Source organism: Seriola dumerili, unplaced genomic scaffold (genome assembly GCF_002260705.1).
Source record: "Seriola dumerili isolate Sdu_G_001 unplaced genomic scaffold, Sdu_1.0 BDQW01000295.1, whole genome shotgun sequence".
NCBI lineage: Eukaryota > Metazoa > Chordata > Actinopteri > Carangiformes > Carangidae > Seriola > Seriola dumerili.
Genome location: NW_019174550.1, coordinates 906,505 through 921,597, shown reverse-complemented (window position 1 = coordinate 921,597; position 15,093 = coordinate 906,505). Strand labels below are relative to the sequence as shown.

Here is a 15,093-nt window from a genome sequence, read left to right as displayed (position 1 = left end):
GGATTAATGGAGTAGGAGTGCTGGTTTGTCTTGATTGTTTTACAGTAAGACAGCAATATTAGAGTAAGAAATGGATTATTTGGATCATGGGAACATAAAAGCTCATCTGTGACGAATTCTGTAAGTCTCGTCTAAGTCAGTCTGGTTTTCCTGTATCCAGATATTATTGCCTCCATGTGTCTGTCTGTAGAGTGTCTGATGTTGGGGACGGAGGTCGACCTGCAGCGGGTGGAAAACAGTGTGGCTGCCATGGAAACGGTGTTAAAGGCATGGCTTCAAGAGCAGGGAGGAGACAGAGAGCACCTCCACCTGCTGCTGCCGAGCCCCACAGACAGTCTCATTCCAGGTTAAATATGGCACTCACACACACACACACACACACACACACACACACTCGTGAATCCATTACTTCATTATTTCATTAGCACCATGTATAAATGTAATTTCAGCGGATGACAAAGCTACTGCAAGCATGGACCAATATACACAGTCACATATCCACTTGCACACAGCACTCCGTGACTGGAGAGAAGTTTTGAGCCTCGTGCTATGAGAACTTATAATTTACTTATACACAGTTTTAATATGATTCTATAGGTGAGCAAAGAATATCAAAATCATACTGATGATTTGGGAAATCAGTGAGTTATTGGAAAAAGGTAAGACAGTGACTAAAGAAGTCTTCTATGTATAATATATCTGATACTTATGATACTTGTCCCCTGTGTAGTGTGTGTGAAGTGTGACATGCAGGAGCGTCTAATAAGCCCCGCCCTCCTTCCCCTGACCCCTAACCTGGGAGTGAAGACTGAGAGCGCCCTGGACTTCCTGCCTGTCACTAAGGTCTCAGCCAATCAGAGCCCAGCACCACAGAGACTGAAAGTGATCAAGTAAGACAGTGGGCTGCAGAGGTGCAGCTTCTTACTGTATTCAGACACCCAACTTTTATTATTTTCAACTGACCATCTAATGAAGCTTTGCTAAAATTTAATACAATGTTTAATGCAATACTAGTGTTGTAATTTACATTTTTCTCATTCTTTGTTTTTTCACTTAACTACTCAATTAAGTGACTTAATTCAAAGACTGTGAGGCCAGGAAATGTGTCACTTAGTGAATAAATAATATGAAACTTTATACTTTTTCACATCCTTTGCATATGTTAAAATGAAATCATAATGTAACCATACATATAGCTGGTGGGTATTTTATGGTTTTTGATAAATGGCTCTTGGTTAAATAACTATCCATCCTTCCTTGTTTTACTAGATTATTGGAGGAAGGGAGGATGCGTGTGTGTGTGAAACCCTGTCTGTCAATGAATGGTGCCATTCTGATAGCAGCAAGTAGTGAAATATTTCTCAGATGAAACTCATCACCATCGAATCAGAGTCTGCTTTGTTCAGCTGGAGTCGTCTGCTCTGATGCTGGAAAACACTCAAAACATCCAGAGTTGAGCAGAAAAATTGAAAAAATGGGAAAATAGCTCTAAAAGCTCCAGTGCAGAATTTTCCTTTACTTGATGGGACATGGTCAACAGACAGTGATACAGCCTACACAAAAACATACAGTGAATAATTTAGAAACAATGGATTGATATTTATTCCAGATAGTACATGTGAACTAGTATCATTGTTATAACCATGTTTTTCATAATCAGCGATCAGATGAAAACATTGAATGCAGCACAGACCAGTCACAGAAACCAAACTGTGTCAGACATTAGCAGTCGAGATGCTGAGGAATCATGACACACCTGCACACAGGTGATCAGAAACCTGAATGACCAGGTTTCTCATGTTCTGTGTAAACACAAAGAAGTTCACAACCAGGAAATCCATGCGTGCACTCAGATCAAAGGGCTGAGCAACTGTACATACTGGGTTTATTCCAGTATTTTTGCATTAAGTTTTGGATAATTTGGGGTTATCAGAGGGAGATGTCTGTTGTTCAAACACTGATGTAATTCTTTCTAAAATACACACACACACACATACACACACAAAGCGTCATATATACAGTCCACTGATAATAGAAAGCAGACACTCACGCCTAACCTGGCTGAACAGTTCCTTCCTCCTCCCTGATTTGCATTGGTTTTACATTTTCAGGAGCTGCAGTGAGATGTTGTGTTTCTCTGTGTGTGACTATGAGTGTGTGTTTTGCATACGACTGAGTACAAAAGTTATTATGCTCTGTGTGTGTGTACGTGTGCGTGTGCATGCTTTCCATACTGATGATCATGATTTATAGCAGTGACATTTAAATGAAGCTGGAGGACAAATTCGCCTCAGCAGGGATAATGTCATTCTCTGTTTCTGTGCTTCGTGCTTGCACACCGACAGAAGAAGAAGACGGACGTGTTTTTCTTTGACTCTGACATAAACTTTTTTTACACAGCAGTTTTCAGTAATGACATAACAAAGGCCACAAAACATTTTTCTTACATCGTAGACACATCTGTCCTTCATTCTTAGACTGCATGCTAACCAAGGTTGTGTGTGTGTGTGTGTGTGTGTGTGTGTGTGTGTGTGTGTGTGTGTGTGTGTGTGTGTGTGTGTGTGTGTGTGTGTGTGTGTTACAGGGTTCTGCACGCAGATGGAGTGTGTGAGAGTGTGTTGTACGGCCTGCCATTGGTGATCCGCCCCACCACCTGCTGGCAGCTGGACTGGGATGAAATGGAGGCCAACCACAACTTGTTCCACGCGCTCTGTCACATTCTCAGGGTGTGTCGCATGTGTCAATTGTCATTTAGATTTTAGCAAAAAGTAAATAACTTTTGAAACAACATCTGACAACAACAAAACTATTGCATCAACTTCTGAAAAATTCATATCACTGTCACAGTGTAGATCAGACTGTTTCTGCCTTTTGATTATTCCTGGATAAGATTTTCATTCTGCCAATCTATGTGTGTTTGTTTAATGTAAATCAGTTTTTTTTTTTACCATTTAACAAAATAGCTACTAGGATAGTATTAGTCACATTTGTTTTAAAGGAGCCATTTGTAAGTTTTGTTATTGCTGCATGGCCAACATTAGCATTAACAGCTGTTTACTCACAAGTCTTGGCAAAACCTTCAGTAGTTGTTGCATTGTCAAGACAAGAGGTTATAATACGACCTCTGAGCTGCGCTACATCTTCATATACACATACAGTGACTCTGTATCGGAAAGTACAAGACAGGCTGACCGGGCCAGACCTAGCTGATTAGCATGCTAACTTTAGTAGAAGGAAAGAAGTGATAGAAATAGAAGGAATGAAGTTTGATGCTGAACTCACTCGTTTTTTCTTGACTGTTAAATAAACAGCTGTTAATGCTAACGTTAGCTTTGTAGGAATAGAAAAACATACAGATAGCTCCTTTCAGAGTAGAATAAAACAATCAAATCAAATTATTTATTGTAAAAACATTTATGCTATAGCACTCATAATCAAAAAATCAAGCAACTTTACATTCATTTTGTTAAATATAAATCAGGTTTGATAAAATAAAGATTTTAATCACGCTCTTCATCTTCCTCTCTCTCTGACTGACTCTCTGCAGCACAAATGAACGACAGCGTTTGATGTGAGATTTGTTTCTCCCACTTTCAGAGTCGTGACTTGTTCCTGCTGCTGCAGGTGGAGCCTGCCCAGAGGTCCACAGCTGGAGGCTCAGGTCTGTGTGTGTGTGTGTTTGTGTGTGTGTGTGTGTGCGTGCGTGTGGGCGCACGGACATATGAGATTGTGCACTCATATGCCCTGTGTGTTTGTGCACGACACAGGTGTGTATTCCCACTACGTCCTCCAGCCGTCCCCGTCTCTCTCCCTCCTTCTGAAGCCTGTGGTCTCTAGAGAGTTGCTGCTGCCCTGCTCGCTGCCCATCTCAACCCAGGACCCTGCACCTGACGCCGTGCAGACTGTACAGGTAAGGTAACCTTTGTTTGTTATAAACAAAATGCAGAAGTAGACAGAGGCATCCAGAACTCAGAAGCGGAAACAGATCAGTTTTAATCACCGTTGTGTGCACTGATATCAGGAACTGAGTATGAGGATCATCCAAAACTATAAAACCAATTTAAAACAATTCCTTATCATTCTACTGAGTCAGGTGATTCTCCCTTCTTCTCTGGTAAAATTATTGTTACCAAAAATCAATTTTGCAAGATGAAACTGAAGAAACTCAGACAGTTAAAGATTGTATAAGTGCTTAGATAAAGAAGGTGTTCCTGTGAAGTAGTGTTTGGATTATGGATGCTATCTACACCAACTCATCTGAATCAGAGTTCAAACCAATTACAAAAAAAAAAATCTCATCTGAAGATATATATTCATAGATACAGATACAGTACTCAGTCACACAAGGGGCATGAGATCACCTTTTATGTTGCAATGAAAAACAGGAATTTCTCTTAATGACTTTCCATTTTAGTTGTTGAGATGCTATTATACATCAGTGTATGTGTTTATAGCTGGTGTATTTGCATGTTAACAAAGTGTAAACAGTCAACACACATTTCGCAGTGCAGACATTAAAATGCGCTGGTTTGGTTGATGACTGTGTGTTCTCCGTCTCTCAGGGTTGTCTCACTCAGCTGGACGAGGAGTTTGTGTTCAACCCTCTCTCTCTGTGCAGTAACCTGTACCGGCACCTCAGGAGCAGAGGCCTGTTCTCACAGCCACGATACCCTTACAGGTGAGCAGGCACTGGGCTTCAGGTCAATGAGGAGGCGGATAATAACCAATATAATGCAAAGAAATCTGAGCACCCCGTATGATCATTTTAGAACAGTGGACTATATTTATGGATGTAGATGTAAAAGAAGACCGATGATGCTGTAACTGAACAAGTGATGATGATGACTTAATGGAGGATGATTATGATAAAATCTCTGGTGATAATAATGATAGTGTAACGTGTGAGGATGACAGTATGATGTTTGTGATAATGTATGATTATAGATAGAGTTTATAAAGATTTAATGATAAGGACACAATGATGACTATGATGACGACAGCGACGATAATGATGATGATGATGATGATGATGATGATGATGATGATGATGATGATGATGATGATGATGATGATGATGATGATGATGATGATGATAATGATTGATCCCAGGCTCCAGCCAGCAGCTGTCGTCAGAGACCATCCTCAACCACCAGAGGGCACTAAAACAACAGGCGGCAGACAGCGTGGGCAGGTAAACACAATGGCTTTATCACAGTGTAAAGGTCATGATGTGCTGATTATATATGTGATCAAAATGATTATAACATGAGTGAAGACCAATGTTACAGCCGAAAGCAGGAAGAATATTTCATTTTATATCGTAAACCTCTTTGAAGTTGTGTACAGAGAGGTTGCAATTTCCTCGTCGCCTCTAACGTCCCTGCTCACTAGATGGCAGCACTCTCTACATGCAGTTTAATGCTACTGTAAATACATAAAAACACAAGCACAAACTTGTTCTTAATATAAAAGTTTATTCTCTGAATCTTAATTTTCATGCAATTGAAGGTAGTTGTTGATATGTCTGAGGTCATCTTATCTCAGTTTACCTCTAAACAACCACAACATTCACAGCAACTGTTCTCTCTGTGTGTCCTCTGGTGTAGTTTAGATAATCAGACATGACCTCAACATGCAGTGTTGGCACATTATAACCAGATTCTTTACTTAAGTAAAAGTAAAAAATACTCAAATACTATCACAAGTAAAAAATCTTGCATTTAAAATCACACTCCAGTAAAGGTACAGAAGTATAATCAGCTAAACTGACTTAAAGTATTAAAAGTAAAAATATTTGTTTGCCTGTGACTGTCATAATAAATTCTGTGTGGTTGTGGTTGGTTGAGGTGAAGCTAGTTTTAATTACTTTATATAAAATCAGGTCATTTATAGTCCAGTGGTTCTACAAATAGGGGTCGAGCCCCTCCAACGCATCACATCATGAGATGATTAATAGGAAGGGAAAGAAGAAACAAAGAAAGTTCTGCTACATATAATTACCAATTTGGTGGACTTTTCTCAAGTCTTTGTTTTCCGTGACACATTGGATCAATTGAAAGGTTATTTAAGGTTATTTAAATGAAACCATGTGCGAGGTTTAGTGGGAAACGTCTCCTCAGTTGAAGTGCTGACAACAGACATATAGACATCTGAAACCTGACAAGGCGCCACAGACTGATTTGATGTTGGTCAAAAGCTGAAAAGGTCAGAAACAAGTGGTTAAGCCTTAACCGTGTTTTATGTTTTATAAACTCATGTTTTTTTTTATTGGCCAATTTTAATCTGAGAAGTAACATGGAATCAGTTCAGTCAAATAAATGTAGTGGAATAAAGATATAATGTTTGTCGCTGAATTGCAGAATAAGTATCAAGTAGCATAAAATGAAAATGCTGAAGTAAAGTGCAAGTACCTTTGAATGTGCTTAAGAACAGTTTTTGAGTAAAAGTACTGATAATAACACAAGAACTATCATGCTATATGAAGATGTATGTGGAAAAATGAATAGTTGGAGTAGAACTTGGTATTAAAGTGTTAATAGAGGAAGATGATTATCTCACTGAGTCAAACAATTAGTGAATGTTTTTAACCTGAAACAGATAATCTTCATTCATTTCTTTTATCTTAGAGTTTTCATAGTGAGTCATAAATAGTGATACATTTATCTGTCTTGTCAGAACTGTACTTTCTGATCTCATGAGTTTTTTTTTTCAAACAGTTTTTGCAATCACAAAATCCCAGAGGTTTTACACTGACTTGCACTTGTTACATGATTCATTACCAAAATTGTTAAAATAAGAAGTTTCGCTCCAGAAGTCTGTAATAACTCAACCACTGAAAATATGTCAGTGAATATACCTTGCAGTGTTTTCATAATAATTTTTTTGGGGGGAGTAAGTGTCCCATTTTTCACACATGGAGAATGTCTTACTTTAACATTTCATCCATCCATGCCATTTTGTTAACACCAACTGAAACCTGCTGTGCCCTGAGAGTATTTAGCTGTTGGCAGTATGACTCATTAGGGTTGATAAGGCTGCTGACATGCAAATAGTTCACTACAGTGGCCAAACACAGAGAAAACGTTCTTCTGCTCTGCTTGTGTTTTGTTCTGTTCTTTGTTCTATTCTTTATCCGCTGTGGTAACCCTTAACCTCATGTTTGGATTTGTCTATACAAGCACTCTATATCTGTTAATGTCTTCTTCCTCTTTTTTTTTTTCTGTAATTCTGTATCTCTCTTTTTTCCACCTCCTACAGAGCCTCAGCCTCCTCCTCTCTTTTATCTCACTCTTTCTTTTCTTGTTTCTTAGGAATCAAAAAGCCAGACTCCTCTTCTCTACTTTATCATTCTGTCAACTTTAAAATACATTTATTTTGTGTTTAAATTTTATTCTAAGTAGCAGTAAATAAGTGCTTTCAAAACCTATAAATACGCTTGATTTTGAAATGTAAAGTGTGTGTCATCTCTGTTCAGCCACAAAGCCAGGGTCGCCATCTGGGAACACACAGCAAGGTCAGGGCCACCGTGGCTCCGATGCCCTCTTCCTCCTCCCACCCCTCCTCCTCTTCCTCCTCTCTGGGACCTCCTCCTGCCAAGGCCTCGCGTCCGGCTCTGACGCTCCTCAGCAGCAGCAGTGGAAGCCGCCGGGCCCCGGCCCCTTCTCGTCACGAGGAAGACGACGATGACTCCATGGTTTTATAGTCAGAACAACTGTAGGGTGAGTCGAAGAAAGTGTGCCGAGATAGCAATACAGTGACAGGAGGGAGAGAGAGAGAGAGAGAGAGAGAGAGAGAGAGAGAGAGAGAGAGAGAGAGAGAGAGGAGACGATGAGTCACTGAGAGAAGAGAGAGAGACGAGATCGACCGCGAAGAGCACAGATGAGAGAGCAGAGCACGAAGCCAAGTTGAAGTACATTTTCTTAACAAGTCATTTAACACACACACACACTTTGAAATCCCAACCTGTCACTTCAAAGGGCTTTCCAGTGAGAAAGTGTAGCTAAGTCAGCGCACACACAAACACACTCACACACACACGTTTGGCTAATCGGTCTCCATCGTAAAGTTTGTGAGTAATCAGACAGCTCACAAAGGCTTTAATGACACACACTAATTTACATGTAAGTGTACACAACACACACAGTCACATACTGTGAACACACTGCGAACACACACCTCATTTGTGCTGCACCCTGGGTGGTTACAGCTTCTCTTCATACTTTCATCTCTATTTATTGTCACCACACGAACAGCATTTGCTAGATGTGAATTTAACAGGCCTCGGTGTGTGTGAGAAAGAGAGAGAGAGAGAGAGAGAGAGAGAGAGAGAAAGGAAAGTTTCAACTCACTTCCATCTTAGATCGCTGAGGCAGCAAAACTTAAAAGTCACACACCATAAACAATGAAAAAGAAAGAGAGAAGATGAAAAAAAGGGAAACAGCGGGACAATGGAAGCCTGGAAGTGTCAAACAACAGAGGGAAGGAGCGGAAAGTAAGGAGAAACAACAGAAAAAGACAAAAGGCGGGTGACGAGGGAGATCAGAGGGAGATTAGAAGCTGATGGGTGTGTAAAAAGCATTGTGTGCATGTTACAGCACACCCACTAACACACATGAGCACACACAGTATAACAGAAAGACTCAAAACAGAAAGAAAGCAGTTACCAAAATACAACTGAGGCATAATGAAGCAGACCCCACTGCAGCATTAATACTATAGTGACTTGAAGACAAACACACACATATGCACATTCCTTCTCCATTTTGCCCTTAAGTCCCGCTCCGAACACAGCTTCACTGTTGTAATGAGACAGAGAATAAAGTAGCAGACAGAGGGGCCTCTCTGCTCTCTTTCACCCCCACAGCCTGTTCCCTCTCTGGGGGTTGAAAGGCAACGAGAAGGGGGGTGGACGGACGGAGAACAGAGTCGAGAAAACTGATAATAAGAAAAATCCCCAGTATGTTCTGTAAAATAGTGAACATGTCTCGCACAACTCTGCAAGGAAGAAAAGTTTCCATTGAGTGTGTGCGTGCGTGTGTGTGTTGTGTGTGTGTGTGTGTGTAGGGGTCACTTCGAGTTCATGTACTGTCATTGGCACTGGTTGAATTCTGCACAACATTTACAAACATAAAGTCATGTGCTCATACGCAGATATTGGTCATTACACACATTCACTATTATTCATGTATTCTTCGTCGAGGAGCTCTGTCATCCACACACACTCACACACACTTACACACACTCACACTTAATCAGTCTCCCGCCATTCCACCCCCTTGTTGAACCTTATAACATTAGGGAGAACCCTATGGCAAATGACTTCATGACGTTGTGATGTTACAGGACTTCCGCATTCACAAATTACAACCACAACGATGCTTTTGTCCCTGGAGAGAATTCAACTGGACATCCAAAACTACCCACTGACATTTTACCCACTTCTCCGTCTCCGTCCTTTCCCCCTTTCTCTCTCGCTCAGTACTTTCTTTTTAATCCTCACGAGCTCAAGCTGAGTCAACGTGTTTGAATTTCATACACTTGTTCAAATAGAACAACAGCAGCTTCTCTGTCCCCAAAAAAAGGTCAAAGTCAAAGTTCCCCTGTTTGACCTAAATGCTATCGGACACACTCCTCATTAAATGTCACAACTGTAAGAGATTAATGCGACGTGACCTGCAGTAACAGGGGTGTAATTGTTTGTGTTTGCAAATTCATTCAGAGTTGAATCTGACAGAGAGTGTTGCATTACTCAGTGTTGCGTTTTATAGGTTTTGGCAAGTTTGCCGCCCATTACAGCCGTTTTTCTTTCTAAGAAAGTTCTTTGTTCATTGTTTTTATGACAAACATCCTTGTCTCATAGTGTTGACTCATTAGTGTTCAGCTTTCATGTTGTGTGTGGAGTGTTATTAATCTAGAAAGGAAAATGACATGGATCGGTGTCTTTTGTTCCCACTGTGAATTTATACCAGTTGGTATTTCAGCAGCTGTTTGAATGCAGGATCTTGTTCTACTCATTTATTTATATATATTTATTAACCATCTGATTTGTATTTAACACTGTTCATTACCTGTTACTAAATAAAGTAACATTTCTGTTCTCAGTTTTTATGGTGGCTTTCCTATAAAGGGAAGTAGCCTGTGGTACCTTTATTCGAATCTAACCACCATCTCTCATCCACACAGTGCTACCAACAGTACAGAGGCACTGTGTACAACTGTCTCAGACTGGTAGCACGGTGAAAAGGTACATGGAAATGAATGTATAATGTATTTATTGATAGATGAGACTAGCATCTTATACATGGCTAAGGTCTAATCATCAAATGAAGGTTATTTGTTTTCATTCAGGCAGACAACTTTAAACCCACATCATTTTCAACACAAAAATCCTCTCAGGAAAATGCACACAGCAAGCTCACCTTTATTTAAACCTGTGGTGTTGGTGGGAGGATTATCATGACATCTGTCACCTTTAACCTTTTACCACCTTTGCACCATTCTCTCTGAGTCCCTGTCCCCAGGAACCCCTCAGTGCCCCAGTTCAGTTTTTCACCTGTGATTTCACTAAAAACACACACACTTGGTACAGATGAGGGTGGTGAGCAGAGATATCTTTCGACTTGAAGCTTGAAATGTGCTTCAATCTGTCTACACCATCACAAAACACATTGTTAACACTTGTGTTCACATGTCCTTTGTGGGCAAAAAGGCAATAGAATTTCTTTCACAACATAGGTGGAGGCCTGAGCTCTAACTATGTTGATGTTATCTTTGCTGAACTTCCCTAACAGCAGCTGGTTAGCAGAACCACCATTATTATTATCATCAGCTATAACATGAATATCACCAGTCTGCTAAATATTAATTATAGGCGTACTGCAAACATTAGATATCTCTGGTTGCACTAGGACAAATGTTACACAAAAATACCACAGCACAAACAAACTCAGTAGCTATCTCACTGTGACAAAGTGCATTATGCAGGGACTCAGGCAAAAGAGATAAGTGAGTTTAAAAGCCATTGCTTTCGCTTCCGCTGAATGAAATCCCTCATCACTTTTGTCCTTTAATAAACAGAGGTTCCTGAAAAATCACCGACGATGTTTCCTTTTCGCCAGTATGTTACACCCAAAGACTTCAGCATTTTTAACCAAGGAAGAGTTTTTTTTTCAAAGTATCTATTTTTTGTGCAGGAGACAGTTTGTCTCCTACTTTTTAAGTTTGGATTCATAATTTCCTGAGGGTGTAGAAATGACCTTTCACTGAACCATTTTGTCTGATTCTGCAGACAGTGAACACACTGTGTTTATGTATCTCAGTCAGAATGGAAAGGACACTTTGGCTGATAAGCTCTGTGTATTCTTATACATCGATTTCTTGGCTTCCTCTTTCTCGAAACTTCAAGCATTTGATGCAGTTTACTAAAATATTTTTGCTATTTCTGAAAGTTTTTTGCATTTTTTCCATTCTGAACTCAAAAAAAGATCTTTAGTGGTCTGTGCCTGTCGAAAAAGTGCAATAACATTTCTTCTGTGTCTCATCAGTGTCTATATCTGAGTCAGGATAATATTAGTGCTGTGACTTCCTGCTCTATTCGCAATGTTCCATTTCCTTCTTTGCTGCAATCATTAGCACAGAAAAAAAACTTGGTCAGGTTCTCTGTCTCACAAACTAATGGACTGTCTCTTTCCTGTAATGGTCGTCACTGGCCACATGCAGACTCTAATACTATACACACAGATTAGCGGAGCAGGAACACAACAGTGCAAGAGTCACAATTCATGTACAGGTTACAGGCAGAGAATTCCTCTCTCAAAAGCTGCTCTGGGTAAGAGCAGAAAGAGGAAGTGCATCTTTTGGAGGAGGAAGCGAGGAGGTGAAGTCAGGAAGCTGCAGGACCTGCGTTATAATCCTACTGACACAAATCTGAAAGGTCTCTGCTCCTACACAGGTCGAGAATGACTAGAAAAATGATTTTCTTATTTGCATGTCTCTGAGACAAAAGCATTAACATAAATCACACTGAAGACCAGCTGCTGTCACCAAATCTGGTCAAGAAGTTAAGGACTAAAAAGTATGAAATTATAAACTTGGTTTGATCTGAGAGAACCATTGTGCCCATTTTGCAGAGCACAATTTGCTTTTTTTTGTTCTTTTTTAAAGCCACTGGAACATGCTGAAAGTGAAAAATCACCTCATCGTCACACCTAACCTTTACACACACAGGCCTTTGCACAGGCATCCCTTTTATTTTCTAGGCTACAGCAAGAAACTGAATGAGAAACTCTCATTTCCTTTAGAAAGCACTGGGAGCTCTGACGGAGTGAATGAAACTCTCCCTCAGACACAAGACTCAATGGGTTTGCCCACGCAGAGCTAAAAATAAAAGCTGGTGGTCTGTTGAGTCAAAGAAAAGAGTTTCAGGTGTGTCTGAAGGCAAAACACACGAGTCCTTATTGAATGTGCTCAAGAGAAAGGTCTGTCATGTTTCATGTACCAGCTTACATCAGATTGAGGAAATGCAACTGGGTCCCACCTTTTTGTATATACATGTATGTAAATGTGCGCAGCTGTCAAGTGTGAAGTGATCTCAGCATGTCTGCATGATAGGAAATTTTAAGTAATTGCACTGACAAATATCATTAGATTTTTTGATATTTGCTGTTTAAAAAAACCAAATGTTTTCTTTCAACATAGCAGCTCTTAAAGATCATTTTTATTATGCTAATGCATTAACAGGCTTATCATATAACACATAGTTCCAGATGCCAATATGGTAACTATGTCATGAAAAAGTCATTAGGAATCTTAGCCTGATGATCAGTTCAGGCTAGGCATCAGTTTTCCACAATTAAACATCCATCCATTATCTATACCGCTTATCCTTTTAGGGTCGCTGAAGGGTTGGAGCCAATCCCAGCTGACATTGGGCGATGGCAGGGTACACCTGGGTTTATATTAAAACTCCACAAATTAATACTATTACAATATCAATGGATCAATCACTATGCATAACGTGAAAAGTGTCACCTGTAGTGATGAACGCAAAGAGAATGATCAATCAACTCTGCAGTTTCACTCAGCTAGCAGAAGTGTTTTTAACATCTTTCAGCTCATTGTTTTGGTTTTAGGGTCCACAATGTGTTGTTGTTTTGGTTCTGGTTCAAAATTAACTAATGCAGGTCTGACGGTGCATTCTTAGACAAAAAGTGAAGTGCCTTTTCGCCTTGAGTCATTCAGGCAAATTTTACCACTGGACTGTTTGTGTTTATTTGACCCAAACATCATGTACAATATGTACAAACTGTACAGAAATTAGCTATAGGCTAGATAGCAACAGATACACCAACTGTGCCTCCCCGTGAAGCACCTGTTTGTGTAATGCCTAGTTTCAGTGCCTCTTGTTGTTGGGCTGATCCTGTTCTCTTTCAGTAAGTCTGACGTGACCTTTTAAAAAAGACCAAACATGAGACCTTGACGGGAAGAAGACAGTTACAAAAAGTTGAGGATAGGCAGAGTAGACGGCAGGAAGACTGTAATATATTAATAGTCAAAGATTGTGTGTGTGTGTGTGATAACTGCATGTAGAGACCTCAAACCTTCAGAGACCTCAAATCTGCAGATAAAACTGTTTGGCTAAAGATAGAGTCCTGTGGCTAGAAACAGCGTGCACACACACACACACACACTCACACACACACACACACACACACACACATGCAAGTTGAGTTGTGTCTGTCACATTAAAGTCATTGCATCTATCTGTCAGGAAGTGGCTTTTGTCTCCTTTTTTTTTTTTAATTAATCAAGATGTCTCCTCCTGTTTTAATCCACTGTTGATACCGTGTGTGTCTGTGTTGTGTGTGTGTGTGTGTGTGTGTGTGTGTGTGTTCTGCAGCAGAACATTAAAGGACTTCCTACTGATGTGACATTTCTCCAAAACCTGAGAAAACTCAAAGGTTGATCTGAAACTATGAAGTGAGGTCCCTGATATGCTTTCAGTATGAGGCTACCACACACACAATCACACAGGAATGCACGCCAGGAGATATGGTGCAACACATTCATACATTTCACAAACTGACACCCTGATACCATAAGCAGAACACACTTGACAGCAACAGGCCCGCTTGTACATTTTCACACATAGACTCGTCTATAGCTGTCAAACACACACACACACACACACACAAACACACAAACACTTTTATCAGGCAGTCAGTTGAAATGTTCTGCATATACATAAAAGGTCAAAGCAGCTGATGAGAGAAATGTGAGGAAGGAAAGAGGTGACAGAAAGTGAAGAGCAGCTTTTGGTAACAGGAATAAGATCTGAACCATTAAGAGTTTGAAAGGCAAGTTTGGTTTTATGAGGTTCCAATCAGTATGTTATGCCAATGAATGATTCAAGTGGTATTTAAAATAGAAACTCTACTGAAAGCTTTTAAACCATAATGAGACACAAAACTCTCAAATGAAGCACAAACACTTAAAAAAAAAAACATTGTTTCTAAGAGCAGAAGTCATTTCAGGTTAGTCACAGTAGCAGCCACTGAAGAAGCACTTAGACTCAAGGTTTCACTCTCACAGCAACATGCAGTTCACTTTATGACCAGAATTTGGTCAAAGTCTTCAGCTCACACAAACACACACACACACACACACACACACACACAGGCTGACTGTAAATGTGTAAACAACTTGTTTTGGATATTCCAACAGGGAAGTGTTGAAGCATAACAAGAAGCAAATGTTGAGAGCATGAAAACAGTACCATCTACTGTGTGTGTGCGCCTGCGTGCGTGCGTGTGCGTGGGTGCGTGTGCGTGCGTGCGTGTGTGTGTGCGTGGGTGCATGTGCGTGCGTGTGCATGTGCGTCTGTGTGTGTGTGTGTGTGTGTGTGTGGGTGCGTGCGTGCGTGTGTGTGTGCCCTTTCCCCACTGTTCCTATGTTTTGTTTTTTTTTTCAATGAGTTCATCCGGAGTTTAATGAGAAAGACAGAAGTTTGTCGTCGCTCTTTTTCTGTTTTTCTTCCCCTACTCTGTCTGAAAGAAAGGGGTGGGGGGGTGGGGGGGGCAGAGTTAGGAAATTTAC

At 40.3% G+C, this 15,093-nt stretch overlaps 1 protein-coding gene across 1 annotated transcript in view; it reads left to right on the top strand.

The window, feature by feature from the left end:
• The window catches only part of m1ap (meiosis 1 associated protein), a 33,596-nt gene extending 25,894 nt beyond the window's left edge, over positions 1-7,702 (top strand). Inside the window, 8 exon segments of the mRNA XM_022758357.1 lie at positions 191-346; positions 731-890; positions 2,585-2,726; positions 3,598-3,661; positions 3,794-3,928; positions 4,507-4,678; positions 5,117-5,183; positions 7,475-7,702. Coding sequence (XP_022614078.1) covers positions 191-346; positions 731-890; positions 2,585-2,726; positions 3,598-3,661; positions 3,794-3,928; positions 4,507-4,678; positions 5,117-5,183; positions 7,475-7,702 — 1,124 coding nt within the window.
• Positions 7,703-15,093: the final 7,391 nt, after the last annotated feature.